General features: G+C 37.5%; 1 protein-coding gene across 22 annotated transcripts in view; it reads right to left on the reverse strand.

Moving 5' to 3' along the window:
• Window positions 1-14,206: 14,206 nt before the first annotated feature.
• STXBP5L (syntaxin binding protein 5L) overlaps window positions 14,207-17,549 on the reverse strand; it is a 422,914-nt gene continuing 419,571 nt past the window's right edge. For all 22 annotated transcript variants that reach the window (XM_067034516.1, XM_067034508.1, XM_067034500.1 and 19 more), the window contains 2 exons: window positions 16,145-16,365; window positions 14,207-15,567 (listed from right to left, as the gene is read on the reverse strand). In XM_067034516.1, coding sequence (XP_066890617.1) covers window positions 15,526-15,567; window positions 16,145-16,365 — 263 coding nt within the window. In that variant the 3' untranslated portion in view covers window positions 14,207-15,525. The remainder of the gene's footprint in view (window positions 15,568-16,144; window positions 16,366-17,549) is intronic.

Genomic DNA, 17,549 nt, shown 5'->3' on the forward strand with positions numbered 1-17,549 from the left:
CTTTATACCAGCAGTTGAGTTTTTAAAATTGTGTTCGGTCTAAGTATCAGAAGCTTGTGTATCCATTTACTTATTCTATAGGTTGCTCAACAATGTACACATAGGAAGTGTTTATTCTTAATCAGTTGTCAAAGAGTTCTTTTATGTTTATTCATCAGAATTTTAAAAGACAGTTGCTTTATAAACAAAGTGTAATACACTATTAGTAGTTGGATATTAGTGCACAAGATCCTCAGATATTTTGGTGCTGGGCAGAAGTGGCAGAAGACGACAGAGGTAAGAGGGAAATTATATCATTATTTCTCGAGTTTTTTCCATATTCACCTGTACCACGTTTCTCAGAAAGGTTGCAGTTCTGTTAGTATTCTGGTGGCCTTAATCCAGCACAAGAGAAACCTCAACCTATTTACATGAGTGTTCTCCAAATATGAGTGCAGACATCTAGATCCCTTCCACCTCATCTTCTGCAGCCATGGCCCTGCATGTGTGGTTAACATGCATTTTCTCATCCTTTTTGACGTATCAGCTGGGCTTAAAACAGGCACTCCTTGCTTTGCATGATTCAGTTATAAAAAAATTCCAGTTACCATGGTTTACTTAAATAACACTAGTGTCCATACAACACAATTCAAATTTCAGTCGGCATGGTATATTAACTTAATAATCGCATAAAGTTCAAATTTCAATGGTAGCTCTTCAGTCGACAAATCACTATGTTAGTAACAGATGCCCTTTGATGTAGGCAGAATAATGCACCTCCCCTCCCCAGTTGTTCACATCCTAATCCCCAAAACCTGTGAACATTTTCGTCACATGGCAAAAGGAACATTGCTGATATGATTAAGTTAGAGATCATGAAATGGGGAGATTATCTGGGTGGTTCCAATATGAACACAAGTGTCCTTTTGAGAGGCAGGCAGATGGTCAGTCGGAGGAGGAAATGTGACGATGGAAAGAGTGAGATTGAGGTTTGAAGATACTGCACTGCTGACTTTAAATATAGAAGAAGGAGCCATGAGCCAAGGAATGCAGACAGCCTCTAAAAACTGGAAAAGGCAATGGAATGTACAGCTCCAGAAGGGACACAGCCCTGGCAGCACCTTGATTTTAGCCCACTAAGATCATAGTGGACTTCTGACCTTCAGAACTGTAAGATAATAATTTGTGTTTTTGTTTGTTTTTCAGTTTTATTGAGATATAATTGACATACAGCACTGTATAAGTTTGTGTACAACATAATGACTTACATATATTGTGAAATGATTTCTACTGTAAGTTTAGTTAGCATCCATCATCTCATTAGATACAAAAACTTTTTTTTCCTTGTGATGAGAACTTTTAGGATCTACTCTCTTGGCAACTTTCAAATATACTGTCCAGTAGTGTTAACTATAGTCTTCATGCTGTGCATTACATTCCTATTTTCTATATATAAAATCATGTGATCGCAAATAGAGACAATTTTGCTTTTTCAATTGAGAAGCTGTTTATTTCTTTTTCTTGGCTGATTTCTAGTATAGGACTTCCAGTACTATTTTTTAAAAATAAATTTATTTATTTATTTATCTATTTATTTTTGGCTGTGTTAGGTCTTTGTTGCTGTGCGTGGGCTTTCTCTAGTTGCGGTGAGCGGGGGCTACTCTTCATTGTGCTGCGTGGGCTTCTCATTGCGGTGGCTTCTCTTATTACGGAGCACAGGCTCTAGGTGTGCAGGCTTCAGTAGTTGGGGCATGCAGGCTCAGTAGTTGTGGCTTGCAGGCTCAGTAGTTGTGGGGCATGGGCTTAGTTGCTCCGTGGCATGTGGGATCTTCCTGGACCAGGGCTTTGACCCGTGTCCCCTGCATTGGCAGGTGGATTCTTAACCACTGTGCCACCAGGGAAGCCCCCTTCCAGTACTGTTTTTAACAAGAGTGGTTGAGAGTTGGCACACTTATCTTATTTCAAATCTTAGAGGAAAAGCTTTTAACCTTTCACCATTGAGCATGATGTTAGCTTTGGGCTTGTCATATATGGCCTTTATTCTGTTGAGGTACATTCCTTCCATACCTAATTTATTAAGAGTTTTTATTATGAATAGATGTTGATTATTGTCAAATGCTTTTTCTGCATCTCTTGAGATGATTGTATGATTTTTATCCTTCATTCTGTTAACATGGTGTATCACACTTATTGATTTGCATATGTTGAAACATCCTTACATCCCAGGTATAAATTTCAGTTGATAATGGGGTATAATCCCTTTAATGTGCTGTTGAAGCCAGTCTGCTAGTATTTTGTTGAGGATATTTGCATCTGGGTATATCAGTCATATTGGCTTGTAATTTTCTTCTCTTGTGGTGTCCTTTTCTGGCTTTGGTATCAGGGTAATGCTGACCTCATAAAATGAGTTTGGAAGTGTTCCCTTCTCTTTGATTTTTTTCGAAGACTTTGAGAGGGATTGGCATTAATTTTTCTCTAAATATTTGGTAAAATTCACCGGTGAAGTCATCTGGTTCTGGGCTTTTGTTTGTTGGGAGTTTTTTTTTTTATTACTGAATCAGTATCCTTACTAGTAATTGCTCTGTCCAAATTTTCTAATTTTCATGATTCAGTCTCAGTAGGTTTTATGTTTCTAGTAGTTTTTCCATTTCTTTAGATTGCCCAGTTTGTTGGAATATAGTCGTTCATAGTAGCCTCTTATGATCCTTTGTATTTCTGTGGTATCATTTGTAATGTCTCCTCTTTCATTTATAATTTTGTTGATTTGGGTCCTCTTTTTTCCTTGGTTAGTGTAACTGAAGATTTGTCAGTTTTGTTTATCTTTTTAAAGAACCAATTCTTAGTTTTATTAATCTTTTCTATTGTTCCTATTTTCTGTTTCATTTATTTCTGCTCTAATCTTTATTATTTACTTCCTTCTGCTAAATTTGGGCTTAGTTTGCATTTCCTTTTCTAGTTTTTTGAGCTGTAGAGTTAGGTTGATTATTTGAGATCTTGGGTTTTTTTTCTTTAATTAAAAAATACTTTATCGCTAAAAAATGCTGACCATCATCTGAGCCTTCAGCGAATTGTAATCTTTTTGCAATGGTAATATCAAAGATCATTGATCACAGATCACCATGACAAATATAATCATAATGAAAAAGTTGGAAATATTGGGAGAATTACCAAAATGTGACACAGAGACACAAAATGAGTACATGCTATTGGATAAATGGTGTTGATAGACTTGCTTGACACAGGGTTGCCACAAACCTTTAATTTGTAAAATACACAATATTTGTGAGTTTGTCTGGTTTCTTAACGTAGGCATTTTTTGCTGAGAACTTCTCTCATAGAACTACTTTTACTGCATCTCATACATCTTGATAAATTGTGTTTCCTTTTTCATTTTTCTCAAGCTTCTCTTTTATTTCCCCTTTAATTTCCTCTTTGATCCATTGGTTGTTCAGGAAAGTATTGTTTAATTTCTTTGTAATTGTGAGTTTTCCAGTTTTTCTCCTGTTGCTGATTTCTAGTTTCCATACCATTGTGGTCATAGAAGGTATTTGGTATAATTTCAGTCTTGTTGAATTTGCTAAGACTTGTTTTGTGGCCTAACCTATGGTCTATCCTAGAAAATGTTCCATTTGTGCTTGAGAAGTGTGTATATTTTGCTGTTGTTGGATAGAAAGTTCTGTATATAGCTGCTAGAGCCATTTGATCAATAGTATTGTTCAAATTCGCTCTTTCTTTAATGATTCTCTTTTTGGATGAGAATCCATTGTTGAGAGTGGGGCATTACTGTCCCCAACTATGTTCGTATTACTGTTTATTTCTCCATACAGTTCTGTTAGTTTCTGCTAACATATAGGTGCTCCAATACTGGATGCATAAATATTTACAATTGTTACATCCTCTTGATGCACTGACCTCTTTAACATTATATAATAATCATTTTTTTGTCATTTTTACATAAAGTCTATTTTGTCTTATATAAGTCTAGATACCCCCTGCTTTTTTTGGCGGGGGGGGGCAGCGTTTATCATTTGCTTGACATATCTTTTTCCATCCCTTTACTGTTAGTCTATATGTGTCTTTAAGGCTAAAGTGAGGGTCATGTAGTGTTCTTTTTTTTTTATCCATTCATGTTTTGATTGGATAATTTAATCCATCAAAGTAATTATTGCACCCAGATGCTTTCTGGTTGGGCAGGACTGGGAGCTACACTGAGCAGTGAGTGGAGCTATGATTCTGCTCCTCTGCCTGGATAGGGAGGGTGGAGGGTGAGGGGAGGCAGACCAGGCTCCAGGGTGGGTAGGGGTATTTGTTTGAGATCCCAAGTCAGGCAGACCTGCACCTTGCTGAGTTCCCTGGTCAGACTGCATCACTGTCTTGGCTATGCTGATGAGCAAAGCCACTAATTGGGACTACTACCTGGGTGTTGTAAGTCGGACCTGGGTCTGCAAGATCTGAGTGCTGGTTGTTGCAGGCCTCTCACCCCTTCTTCATCACAATCTGATTCTCAGAGGTCAAGCCCTGCAGATTCCCTTGTTATCCCCAATAAGGCAAGACCCCAGTGGGACTCCCAAGAAGGGACCCAAAACACTTGAAGAGCTGGATCTTTTTTCCCACTGGAAGAACTGTAAGTTCAGGGGAGACCCATGCTGTGCTGGCCTGGGGGAGAGGCAGTATGGTCAGCATGTAGCAGCTCCTCTCATCCTTCTAATGTGGTCTGTCTCAGTCTCTGTGGTGCAGGGGATGTTTCAGTCTCACCCCACATTCTAGGATTTTCTCAGTGGTGTCTTGTCCATGAATAGTTGTTAGTTGTTCTTGTGAAGAGGAGTGAAGTTGGGAATGACCTATGTCACAATCTTGGTGATGTCACCCCTAAATTTGTGTTGTTTTAAGCCAGTAAGTTTGTAGTCATTTGTTATATCAGTAATAGGAAACTAATACACATGGTGAGTTACCAATTGCATCATTTCTTTCAAAGTCTGTCCATGACTGGTCACTGTACATCTGTCATTCACTTTACATACAGACAATAAAGCATGTAGCAGTGTTGACTCCTGGTCTCCCAGTGTTAAATCCATGTGACATTTTATAAAAATGGTTAACCAGAAGAGGAAATTGGCTAATTAAGATACAGGTGCACCAGAGAAGTGAAAAATGACAGCAGTATAAAGTGAAATTCAAATTGGATGTAGAGTTATGTAAGAAATAGTTGACTGTGGAAGTATTGACACTGATGCCATTCTAGATACTCTAGATATGCAACTTGAAAAACTAGAAGGCAAAATTATCAACATAAATGAGGGAAATGGTTGTGACAAAGAGGATGAAGATATCCTAGGGGAAGCGATTCCAGCAAAAATCTTTGTTATTTATTAGCCTCCAAATTTACTGTAATTCCAATCAAAGTCTTAACAGGAATTTTTTTTTTTGAGATAGATAATATACTAAAATTCACCTAGAGAAAAAAAACTCAACACCTATTAAACTAAACTAAAAAAGATCAATATTAGGACATATAAAGATTGTAGTAATTTAAACTATTTGATAAGGACCTAGAAATAGACAAATAGATTACTTGGGCAGACTAAAAAATTTAGAAAACAGACTTAGATGTATATGGGAAATGATTTAAATGTCACTTCAAATTAGAGGTGAAAGGATAAGTCATTTAAAAATAGGGATGTAATGATATGTTTTCCATTTGTCAAAATATGAAGACTCCAGATGGATTAAAGGCTTAAATATAAAAAATAAAACTGTGAAAGTAAAGGAGATATGAGTTTATTATTTTATAGATATAAAGGCCTTTAAAACAAAGTTCAAAAATCATAAAGCTAAAAGATGATAAAATTTGACTACATTAAAAGAAAAAAATCCTCAATATGAAAAAGTGATGACATCAAGATACTGAACAGCCTAATCCAGGAGAAGGGCATAGATTACCCCAGAGGGATCCATAGCCTAGATGAGACTGAGTTAGCAAGTGAGACCACAGGGTCCTGCCCCAAACAAGAGAGCAAGGTACACATTCACTAAGTGTACTTTAGCACAAATCAGTGAAAGGTGCTCAAGTGTCTCAAACAGACCCACCACTGTTATAGAGGGAATCACAGAGGGCCCAGAGTGAAGCACAAGGGCCAGGACCCTTCTTCCTTTACACCAAGGTCATGTAAGCCTTCCTCTAAACCCAGAAACCAATCATCTTTTCAGGAAGACTCAAAAATAAGGAAAAAGCAGTTATAAAAAATAACTAATTTCCAGAGTTATACTAAAAATAAATAATAGATAACCTGTGTTAAAGAATCTGACTCCATCTCTTGATGTTTGCTGACAAGTTTCAAGCCTCACCCTCTCCTTTCCCCTTCAGCCCCATGTCTGGGTGAACTGAGAAGAAAGCTTGAGTGCTCCCCCTCTTTCCAGTGCAGCCTCTCTCTACAAACTCTGGTCCCACCCCCAACCACAATAAAAGCCCAGTCTCTTTACCTGTGGTCTCAAGCCATTTTAGACCACTTTGAGTGCTACCCTCCTCTCCCCAGAAAGCCTCTTTATGTCAATAGTAAATCTTTTTTGTGTCCTCCTAGGGTGTGTGTATGTGTCATTAGTCTTAATATCCAAACCAAATTTGGGGTAGGGTGTGTAGTCTACTTCTGTAGGATTACCACAACAGAACTATTAAGAGAACATAATAAAAAATTATGAACAGACAAGTCACAAAAGGGGGTAAGAACGTAAACATAAAAAGGTGTTCAATTTCACTAATCAGAAAAAATAAAAACAAGATGCCATTTTCACCTTTCAGATTGAGAAAAAATTAATATTGAGAATGGGCAAAGGTGTAGGGCAACAGTAGTTCTCATATACTGGTGAGTTTAGTTTAATTGGCAACATCTATTTAAGAGGTTTAAACCAGCACACCCTTTGACTGAATTCCACAGTATCTTCCCTGGAGAAACACTTGCAGATATGCTAAATGTATGTGCAACAATATTCACTGCAGTCTTGTTTGTAATATTGAGGGATTGGGAAATATCTAAATGTTTACTAGTAGAGTAATAGTAACAAATTATGCTTTGACACCATGCAATAATATAAGTAAGTTAAAAAGAATGAATGATGTTTGAAGTACTGTCCTGGAAAGGTATCTCAGACACAGTAAGAATTTGAATAAGCAAGTTGCAGCATGGAAAAATGTTTGGAAGGAAACAAACCAATAACTAGTACAGATAAGGAGGTGACCAAGGGAAATTGCACTTTTATCTTGTCTAAATTTATTATTTGGTGTCACTACAAATATATATTCATGTATTATATGTGTAATTAAAACACAATTTTTTTTTTTTTTTTTTTTTTTTTTTTTTGCGGTAGGCGGGCCTCTCACTGCTGTGGCCTCTCCCGTTGTGGAGTACAGGCTCCGGACGCGAAGGCCCAGCAGCCATGGCTCACGGGCCCAGCCGCTCTGTGGCATGTGGGATCTTCCTGGACCGGGGCACGAACCCGTGTCCCCTGCATCGGCAGGCAGACTCCCAACCACTGCACCACCAGGGAAGCTCTAAAACACATTTTTGAAAGAAAAATTTTAAATAATGTTTGGATTCCCAAACCAGCTCAGAAGACTACTCTTTAATCCATAAAGCAGCTGTTCATTTGCTGTGAAAGGTAGAAGACAATGTTTTTGAAATGCAAGTAAATCAACAAAATTGAAAGTATTTATTTTTATAATTGTATTTTGAAATAATTTCAAACCTAAATAATAGTGTCAAAAATAACACAAACATTCCCACTTAAGTGGGGAACACACTTAAATTTTGTGATTTGGGCCAATTATGTCTTATATAGCAAACGGGTCCAATTCCAGAGCATGTGTTGCACTCACTTGTCATGTCTCCTTAAATCTGGAACATCCATCTTTCCTCTACTTTCATGACCTTGGAAAGTTGGAAATACAAGGTAGTCATTTTATAGAATGTCTCTCAGTTTGGTTTTATCCAATATTTCCATATTGTTCATTTTTGGCAGAATTATCACAGAGGTGATGCTGTGTTCTCTTCATTACATGCTGTCAGATGGCACATGATTTTTCCCCTACTGGTGATGGTAACATTGATCACCTGATTAAAATATTGTCTGCTGTGTTTCTCCAGTGTAAAATTATTTACATATATATGTGTGTGTGTCTATGGTGGTGATTAATAAGTATTTTCTTGAAGCTACTTTGAGACTATGTAAATATCCTATTCCTCTACCCCACTTTAACCCCGCTAGTTTTAGCATCCACTGGTATTTGTTGCCCATATTATCACTACAGTTGTTGCCAAAGAGATATTTGAAAATTCCATCCACATTTATTGGTTGACATTCTGCAGTAAAGAAGAGCTTTCTCTTTTCCTAATTAATCAGTTAACGTCAATGTGAACTCATGAGTTCCTATTTTATTCAATTCCTCTCATTACTTTTTGATCCAAATTATCCCTGATTTGGCCTGTATATTCCTTTTCAAGCTGACTTCTGTGTCCTTTTGACACATCCCCATGATTCTTTGAATATTTTCTGGCACAAAAACATGCTTCACCCTTAAAATCAGCTATTTCTTCAAGGAGCACCAGTTCCTTTTAGCAGAGAATAGTGCTTAGAAATAAAAATCTAGGCACTAGGTATGCTCCTTTTTCCTCGGGTGTTGCTCCCAGTCCTCTCGGTGTTCGGAATTAGGATATGCATGTGTACAACACAAACACACACTTTGTTATGTCATATATATGTGTGTGTATGTGTATATATAAAACTTGTACTGACAGTTCAAATTCTAGTCCCGTGCTACAGAGGTTATTCTCACTTTCCCTTTCACTTGTTCTTCTCCGTCAGTGAGAAACCTGTCTCCTGCCTCCTCAGTGTATTCACCCAATTGTTCAGTCCCTAATCTCCTGACCTGCTGGGCTGGCTTCTGCCCTGTTCCACCGCCTCCCTTACACTGGCACCACTACTGACCACCTGAGGGCTGACCCTGCGCTTCGCTCCAGCTCTGTCCTCCTGTGAGCTGTCCCTCTCACCCTGCTCCAATGCAGTCCCTACATGGGGCTGTGGTCAGAACTTGGTTGACTTTTGGACTGAATGAATGGAAAAAGAAAAGAGGGAGGGAGAGAAGGAAGGAAAAAAGTCAAATCAGTATTTTAAACACTGAATTACAGATACGTGAAGCCTGAGTGATTGTAATTCAAAGAGGGTGAGGAAGTAAATGGATCCTTTTGAGAAAATTCCGAAGGGGAGACTGGGTATTTGGATTTTTAAAGAGTCTATCTTAATAGTTTTACTTTAAATCAGAAAACATTCTTTAGCCTAGGGTTGGTTCGGTTTTTTTTCCCATTTTTATATAGAACCGAAACTAGGAGGGAAATGGTGCTTGTGGGAAATTTTTTCTGAAATACTTAGACAGCATTTGGAAGAGTAAGAGTAGTTGGCCAAGGCCACAGTGGAGGTAAATATAAAGAAAGTGCATGAAGAGGAATTAACTATACAGCCGAAAGCCAGAGGAGCAGAAGAGCGCAGGCTCTCTGGGGGACTTTTGGAGGTGCTGGTTAATGTATGTTCATAATAACCAGTAGGTGGTGGTGTAAGCCCATAATAGCTTATTTTTTTGCCTGCATGGGATTAAAGTCTGAGCTTTAAAAAAGTAAGGAAGTAGGTATGAATGTTGAATTTTTAAGTACATCTTATTTATTTCTACCATTTTAGATTAATAAACTAGTAAAATCTTTCAGTTTGGGGAACTTGTGTTCAGTTTTTTTTCCCCTTTCTCTATTTTAGTTCAAATACATATGCTGTACATCGCTCCCCCACCCACCTCCCCTTTTTAAAACAATTTTATTTTGCAAAACCATAGTTCACACCGTTGCAAATGAGTCTTACCTCTGTCCATATTTAATCTTGGCAACAATCATTAGTGGTGTATGACATAACATAAGAGAGCATCTATGTACAAACATATACAATTTTATTGATATCTCTACAGACTACAAGAATTTTAAGTATAGTCACAATTGCTGAGTGCAACAGAAAAATAGTAATTTGTCATTTTCTGAAAAGATGCAAAAATTCTGAAGATGAAAGAAAGATACATCAATGATGTCATCTGTTTCTTATTTCCTAGAATAAAACATCACATAATTAAGTACTAAAAATTATAGGTTATTAGAGATTTTGATCCTGTGCACACTTGTCCATAACTACCACCTAATTTATTTTCTGGCTTTGCAGTTGAGAAGGATGGGCCAATACCAGAGGGGAGCAGTGTGAGAGGAGAGAACTCTCCCGTTTTCTCATTGACTAGTGTTGCGTTGGATAGGTGGACTCTCCCTTTTTTGAATGTGAAATCACTCTTTCGGAGGCCACATAGTCAGCTGCAGGCATTCTTCTCCCTTTAAACACATGTCCAGTAACTAAGAATATAAATCCAAACTCCTTTGCCCTGAGAGCAAAGACAGCAATCAAAACGGGAGAATTGCTCTCCCTTCTTGCTAAGATCAAATCCAATAAAATATAGCTATGGCAGAACAGGTACCTGGTACCCATGTCTCCTCCAAATGAAGAATGAGTAATAAATTTGGACCTGATTTGGTAAATGATTGTTTTGAAAATTTCTACTATCCAACTATTGAGAATTAGTTTTCCACTTCGCGATGCATGGTATTGAATTTCTTATGATATCTTTGGTGTCTGGTGATGTTACATGTATAAGGCAATCGAAACCTAGATGTTTGAATTGGAATAATTAGTGGCCAGTCATATAGGAGAAAATCACAAAGACAGAGATATTAAGAATTAATTGGACACTGCCTGGTCAGAAATTTATACGGAACATTTGTTTTGGGTTGCGACACAGAATAAATATCAATCTGGCCAATATCTCCAATATCTTGTTTTCCTTGACCCCTCAGAAGTGGGGCTTAGACACCGGTCAGGGTAGACTAATGTGTCTTCCTTAGTAGTAGGTATCAGCCTTGGCTGGACATCGGAACTATCTTGGACGCTTTCAAAAACACTGATGTTTGGCTCCCACTCTGAAAGATTTTGGTGTAACTGGGAATTTTAGAAGCGCCTTAGGTGATGCTTATGCACAGCCAAAGTTGAAAATCACTTGCTTACATAAATGTATAAATAGACCAACTGTGCCTTGGTTCCTCATCAAAGCTTCTTATGCTTCACTCTGGCTCCCATGTCCCTCTTTACCCCAGCCTGCTTGTACCAAATTGCACTTCCTCTTCTTTCCTAAGTCAGACCTTTCCTATTTTGAATTTTGTCCTTTCAGGGCTATGTTGTCTGCACAGATATACAATAAACTTCTACAGCCATGCTCCCTGGAACGGTGCAATCCAAATACATGACTTACTGGCAAGTATTTCTGGCCCCTGGAGCAGTGTGTCTGTGAAACAGTAACTGGTCACAAGTGGGGTTGGGGCTACAGAGGACATAGGTGAAGAAGCTGTGAAGGCTACCACGTTTCTCCTAATACGAGAGCAGGCCTCGCAGAAATGTCTGACTCCTTTTGGCATTGCCCTCTCAGAACAAAAGTGGTCAAGTTACAATGACTTCCCATGGAGACAGGCTATAATCACACAGATACTCCTGTGTTGTTCCAGTGACCCTAAACCAATGAGAGGGCTTTTAGCTTACTCTTCTAAATCTGTTTCATATTTCCCTTCTGCCAAATATTTTAAAACCAAGTATCCCAAAGAGCTAATCTTCTTCAACCAACCTTGGGCATAATCTTTATTTTCCTTTGCCTTCCTCAAAGCCATGGTGATCCCTTAATGCAGATAACAGACACATGGTTCAATTTTTAAAAAGAACTCCAATAGTAAACTTTTTCCTTTATAATCCCTTAAGATCTTTGAGTACTAGAGGCCTGGATTCTGATTTATTAACTGGAGAATCATTCAAATGCTATATGAAAGATTCAAAAAATTATCTTTATGACTGACTGAATTATCAGAAAACATCTCACTCAGTTCTGTCACCATTCTTCCAAAGTTAGATAATGACCGTGATGATGACGGGCACTAAGTCTGGGTCTCAGTGAAGTGTAGAAAGCAGAGCTGGTAGTACTGCTTTTGCAGTGGATTAAAATAAATGATAAATCAATCATCCATCCCTCCAAACTCCAAGGTTAATGGATGATTTCTTGGTAGGAATTATTGCTCGCATATTAGAACCAGGAAAAAAAAATACCTCTAGCTTCATGATGAATTATAATGCTAAAGGCCCATTTTCTCCTGGGACACTAAGAAGGGGTAATCTCTTCAGGGAGTCATAATGAGATATATATAGTCAACTTGTAGAGAGACTGTGGTTTGCAAGCCTTATTTTCTGATGTCACCTTAAGCAGACAAAATGTAATTTTGATGACAACTAAGGCTCAGAGTCATTTTCTCTATCATTGTTCAAGTTACTAGGAGTATTTTTCTTATGTTCCAAGATAGAGGCAAGACATTTAAATAGTAGAGAAGAGAGATGTAAAGTATTACATGGATCAACAGTACTCATTTTCCAAAGATGATGATGATGGTAAGATAGTGGGGGGGGATGCGCGCGCGCACGTGTGTGTATGTGTGTGTGTGTGTGTGTGTGTGTGTGTGTGTGTGTGTGCATGCTAAGGTCAGTGCAACAGAACAGAAATGTTCAAAGAGAAAAATCATGTCCATATTAGATTCTTGTTATTGCTATCTCTTTGAATTAGAAAAATAATTTTGATACAGTAAAACCTCATTAATTTGTATTCCACTAATCAAGAGTTTGTGGGATGAAGTTACCCTTATATTAAGAAAGGGTTTATAAAAACAATATTGAAAGATTAAAAGAACCTATTCTTTTCAAGCATTTCAGAAGCACCTTACTTCCAATTGATGTGCCAATTATAAACTTTTGATCTATTCATTAAAGCCTGTTTTAAGCAGTTCTGTGAAATGCTATTTAGTCCTTTCTGGTATTTTTTCTGTATGCTTTAAAATATTCTGTAATTGTTATCTTTCAGTGATTCATGTATTTTCTTTCATGTAATACTTTCCCCAAAATAGTATTTTATTGCATACGAACCACACATGTAATTTGGGGTATAATAATTTGTTACTGTGTACTAATGATGTTTAATTTTATACAAGACATATTACATAGTCACACTTAATCTGTCTCCAAATGATGTAGAACAGTGGCTCTCAACTGGGGGTAATTTTGTCAATGGCTGGAGACATTTTTGATGGTCATTTTGGGGCGGGTGGGAGTGGGGGTTGCTACTGGCATTTAGTGGAGAGAGGCAAGGGGTGCTGCTAAACATCTGCAGTGCAAAGGACAGTGCTACATAACAAAGAATTTCCTGTTAACGGTGCCATTGTTGAGAAACCCTGATATAGAACAAGTTAAGTCACATCCTATTGGGGCTTTAGAGATAGTCATTGAATTTAATGCCACTTTGGACTTTATTTCATTGTTTCTAAAATAAACCAATATTTTACTCTTTTAGTTTTTTTTAAGTATAGAAATGATAAAGTATTTGTTCAGAAAATCAGAAAACTGGGTCCTCGAAACTGATGGTACAAAGAGTGCACTGCAATTTGGCTACCAGTGTTTTCCAAATTCTGGTCTCAAGTTTCTTCAGTATTTTTACTATATAATTTTATGTATCATGTTTGTATTTCCAAGTCAGGTTCTGTTACCCTAAGGCTGTTCACAGGAGTCTGGAGAGATTCCTAGAGAGACTTTTTTGAGAAATCAGGAGAATTCAAGGATTCTGAGGAATGCTATCCTGGCATACATTTTCTGACTCTTTCCCCCATCTCTTTTCAAAATTACTCTTCTCAAAGATTAATTTGTTCTTCTCAAAATTACTGAGAACATTTGAAGGAAGTGCCACTTTAAACAAATTCACTAAAAGTTTAAAAACTAAAAAAACAAGCAGAGATACTATTTTTGGCTACTCAAATAACCTGGACTTCAGGAAAATGGTGAATTCTTAAGAAACACAATGTGAGTCTGATAAGACCTTGATTAGTCAAAATTCAATGAGCCGAACCCATTAATTTTCTTAAAAAAGTTTCTTTTTTAAAGAACAACATACATATAGGATGGGTCCCAGAATCTGCATATGTTCATTTCCTAAGACTTCAGAATCATATATATATATATATATATATATATATATATATATATTTTTTTTTTTTTTTTTTTTTTTTTTTTTTTTTTTTTTGCGGTACGCGGACCTCTCACTGCTGCGGCCTCTCCTGTTGCGGAGCACAGGCTCCGGACGCGCAGGCTCAACGGCCATGGCTCACGGGCCCAGCCGCTCCGCGGCATGTGGGATCTTGCCAGACCAGGGTACAAACCCGTGTCCCCTGCATCGACAGGCAGACTCTCAACCACTGCGCCACCAGGGAAGCCCAAAAAGTAATTTCTGATGAAAGCCCTTGTTAATCAGAAATATCAGAATCCCTTTCGTAAAACATTAACTGAGGTTTTACTGAATCAGACTAAAGAGAATGACCAGTTTGGTCTGAGTGTCAGGCTGCAAGAGCACCTTTGAATTGAAGACCCCACTGGGATTGAACAGTAATATACTGTGTAATTGGCAGACAAGGATACAAATGGAGCATTAAAAATATATCACTTTAGAAACTGAAACCAGAATGTGTGAAATCAGTTCTCAAAGCTAACTGCATTGTTCCTGTAAGTCTAGTTTCCCCAAACCTATTGTCAACTCCCCTGCAGAGTATAAGCCAGGCTGAAAAAATGCTTCCAGGTGACCCAACCCTGCACGGTTTGTGACTAAAAATAGCAACTTGTTCTGAAGGTGATACAAATGGATATAATTGTGTTAGGAATAATTTACTGTACTGGTAATATTTGATTATGACCAAGAACTGTGAATAATGTAAAATATTATGGAGAGAGAAGAACGTTAATCAGACTCTTGCCATAAGAATTCAATAATGTCCTAGTATAATGAAAGTTATAGATGAAAAGAAAACTCTGGTTTTGTTTGTTTTTTCAGTTGGGTATTGCAAATGTACTTGAAATGCACTGATATCTTCTAACACAGATTTTTTTAAATTGTCAGCTATGGTCCAATTTATAAAAATAGTTTACCATAAATCTTTTTTTCTTCTGTCACAACATGCTTTTTTTTCTTTTCCTCTTAAGATGTTAATTTATCATGCAAAAATTTTTTTCATTAAGTGCATTAATGCTTTTTGTTTGTACAGGATTTTTTCAAATCATTACTCCCCGTAGTTCCTAAATGTAAATCCTTAGCAAACGACATGCCAAGATAATAGCTCCATTCCACATGGGAAGAGGCAAATTCAGCCATATCTTGGGGTTTTAACCAGGGTTCCAGCCTTTGGGTTGTACAGTGTCTCTGATAAGTCTCCCTTATGATAGCTTCAGATGGACTGTAATGGAACATTTTGTGGAAGAAACTGTCTTCTAGCAGTTGAATAGTGATGCTGGGAATAAATTTGGTTTCCCTGAATAATGGTTTCTCAAAGCAGTCATAGCTTCTTTAGAAGTTTAGAATTGGTACCATTTCTTATCCTTATATTTCAGCATTAACTGCAAAGAAAAAAGTCACCATAAGATGTTAAAAAATTATTTAAAAGTGCTAATCAAAGCAAGCTCATACTGAGCTAATCATGCATATCAAAATCTCAAAACTTATAAGACTTCCTTTATTTTTTGAAATAAAGTGCATATAGAAACATTTTTTTAAAAACCAATCAAGCTCTAAAGATTTGCCTGACAGGAAATGATTTTTAATGATTGAGACAAAAAGGGGTGTGTGGATCCCAGCCTCTACTGCCCCCTCACACCTTGTTGGGGGAGATCATGTAATCAAACTAAGTACCTTTTTAGCAGCTGATACACAATATAGACCCAGTGTACCAGAAGCAGTGGATAATTTTCTTTTAAGTCATCCTCTAAGGTAAAGAAGTATCAATATAGTATTGAAAAAACACTTTTTTCTCCCCAATATGAGGAGAGTTATAATACTTATAATGAGATCCCAGTTACCTTGGCTTTCACACAGGATTACTTTCAGTGGCATCTCTGTTTAGGCTTTCTTTTGCAGGACCTAAACGTTTAAAGTTATTACTGTATGAAGATGCCTTTATTTACTTAGGCAGTTTACCTCATGTGCATGCTTGGAAAATGCTTCTGCACTGGTCATCAAGCCTGCAGTTTTCTCTTCCAGCTCTCCTAGCCTCTGTCCTCTCTCGTCAAGTGCGATCCGTGCACGAGTCAGCTCTCCCATCACCCCTCCGGCAGCACCTTTCATCCCTTCTATACCACCTGGTCCAGGAATGTGCTGTGCGAGGCTGCGTGATGCTTTTCCTGCTGCAGCTTCCCCAACTGGGAGTTCAAGCCATAGCAATTTAAAACATTCTGTCAGTAATTCAAGTAATTATAGTCAAGTTTATCACCAAAGTACTTACGTTGAATTCTACTGTCATAATTCACATGAAGAGACATATTTGTTCCTATCATAGATCTGTATTTGCAGATGTTAGCATTTACCCAAGAAAAATGCCTACGAAAGAGACTGAGAGAGATTTTGGTACCATATGCCTTATTTTGTGTGTGTGTGTGTGTGTGTGTGTGTGTGTGTGTGGAGGTGTTCCATACAATACAGCATAATTGCATTTCTTGACATTGCTGAATTGGGATGCTCACAATTTTATTGTGACCTCATATTTAACCCACATTAGTGTCTGTTCCAATCTCAGGCTTGATCATTTATTTAAATTTCTGCCCAAGTTGGCATTCCAATCTTCTGTATTCATCTTTCTGTCAGTCTTTGTAGGCCTCAGTTGTTGTTTTTCAAAAATCTGTGTGTGTGTGTGTGTGTGTGTGTGTGTGTGTGTGTGTATGTAAATACTAGAGAATGGGGTATATGCATGATGAGCATTAATAAACATTTGTAGGAACTTTATTACGTTATAAAAGACTAAAAATTTCCCCATCATTTACAAAGCACAGTTTCACTTAATTTTAATGAAGTAACTTTTAAATATTGAAAAACAGCTATCTTAGTAAAACTTTAGTGAGAATTCCCAAGGATATAACATTAGGAATGGAATCTAGATCAATTTTTTAAAAAATAGAGGCTTATTGAGATAAAATTCACATATCATAAAATTCACCTCCCCCCCACACCTTTAAAAAAAATTTTTGGCCATGCTGCACAGCTTGCGGGATCTTGGTTCCCAGAACAGGGATCGAACTCCTGGCCCCGGCAGTAAAAGGTCCAAGTCCTAACCACTGGACTGCCATGGGATTCCCAAAACTCATCTTTTTTAAGTGTACAATTTAGTGGTTTTTAGCATATTCACAGATTTGTGCAACTATCACCACTATCTAATTTTAGAACATTTTCATCCCCCCCAAAAGAAAACTCTACCCATTAGCAGTCCCTTTCTAGTCCCTCCTTGCCTCAGTCCCTGGCAACTATTAATTTACTTTCTGTCTCTATGGATTTGTCTATTCAGAACATTTTGTATAAAAGGAATCATACAATATGTGGCCGTTTTTGTCTT

This window comes from Kogia breviceps, chromosome 5 (genome assembly GCF_026419965.1).
Source record: "Kogia breviceps isolate mKogBre1 chromosome 5, mKogBre1 haplotype 1, whole genome shotgun sequence".
Taxonomy (NCBI): domain Eukaryota; kingdom Metazoa; phylum Chordata; class Mammalia; order Artiodactyla; family Physeteridae; genus Kogia; species Kogia breviceps.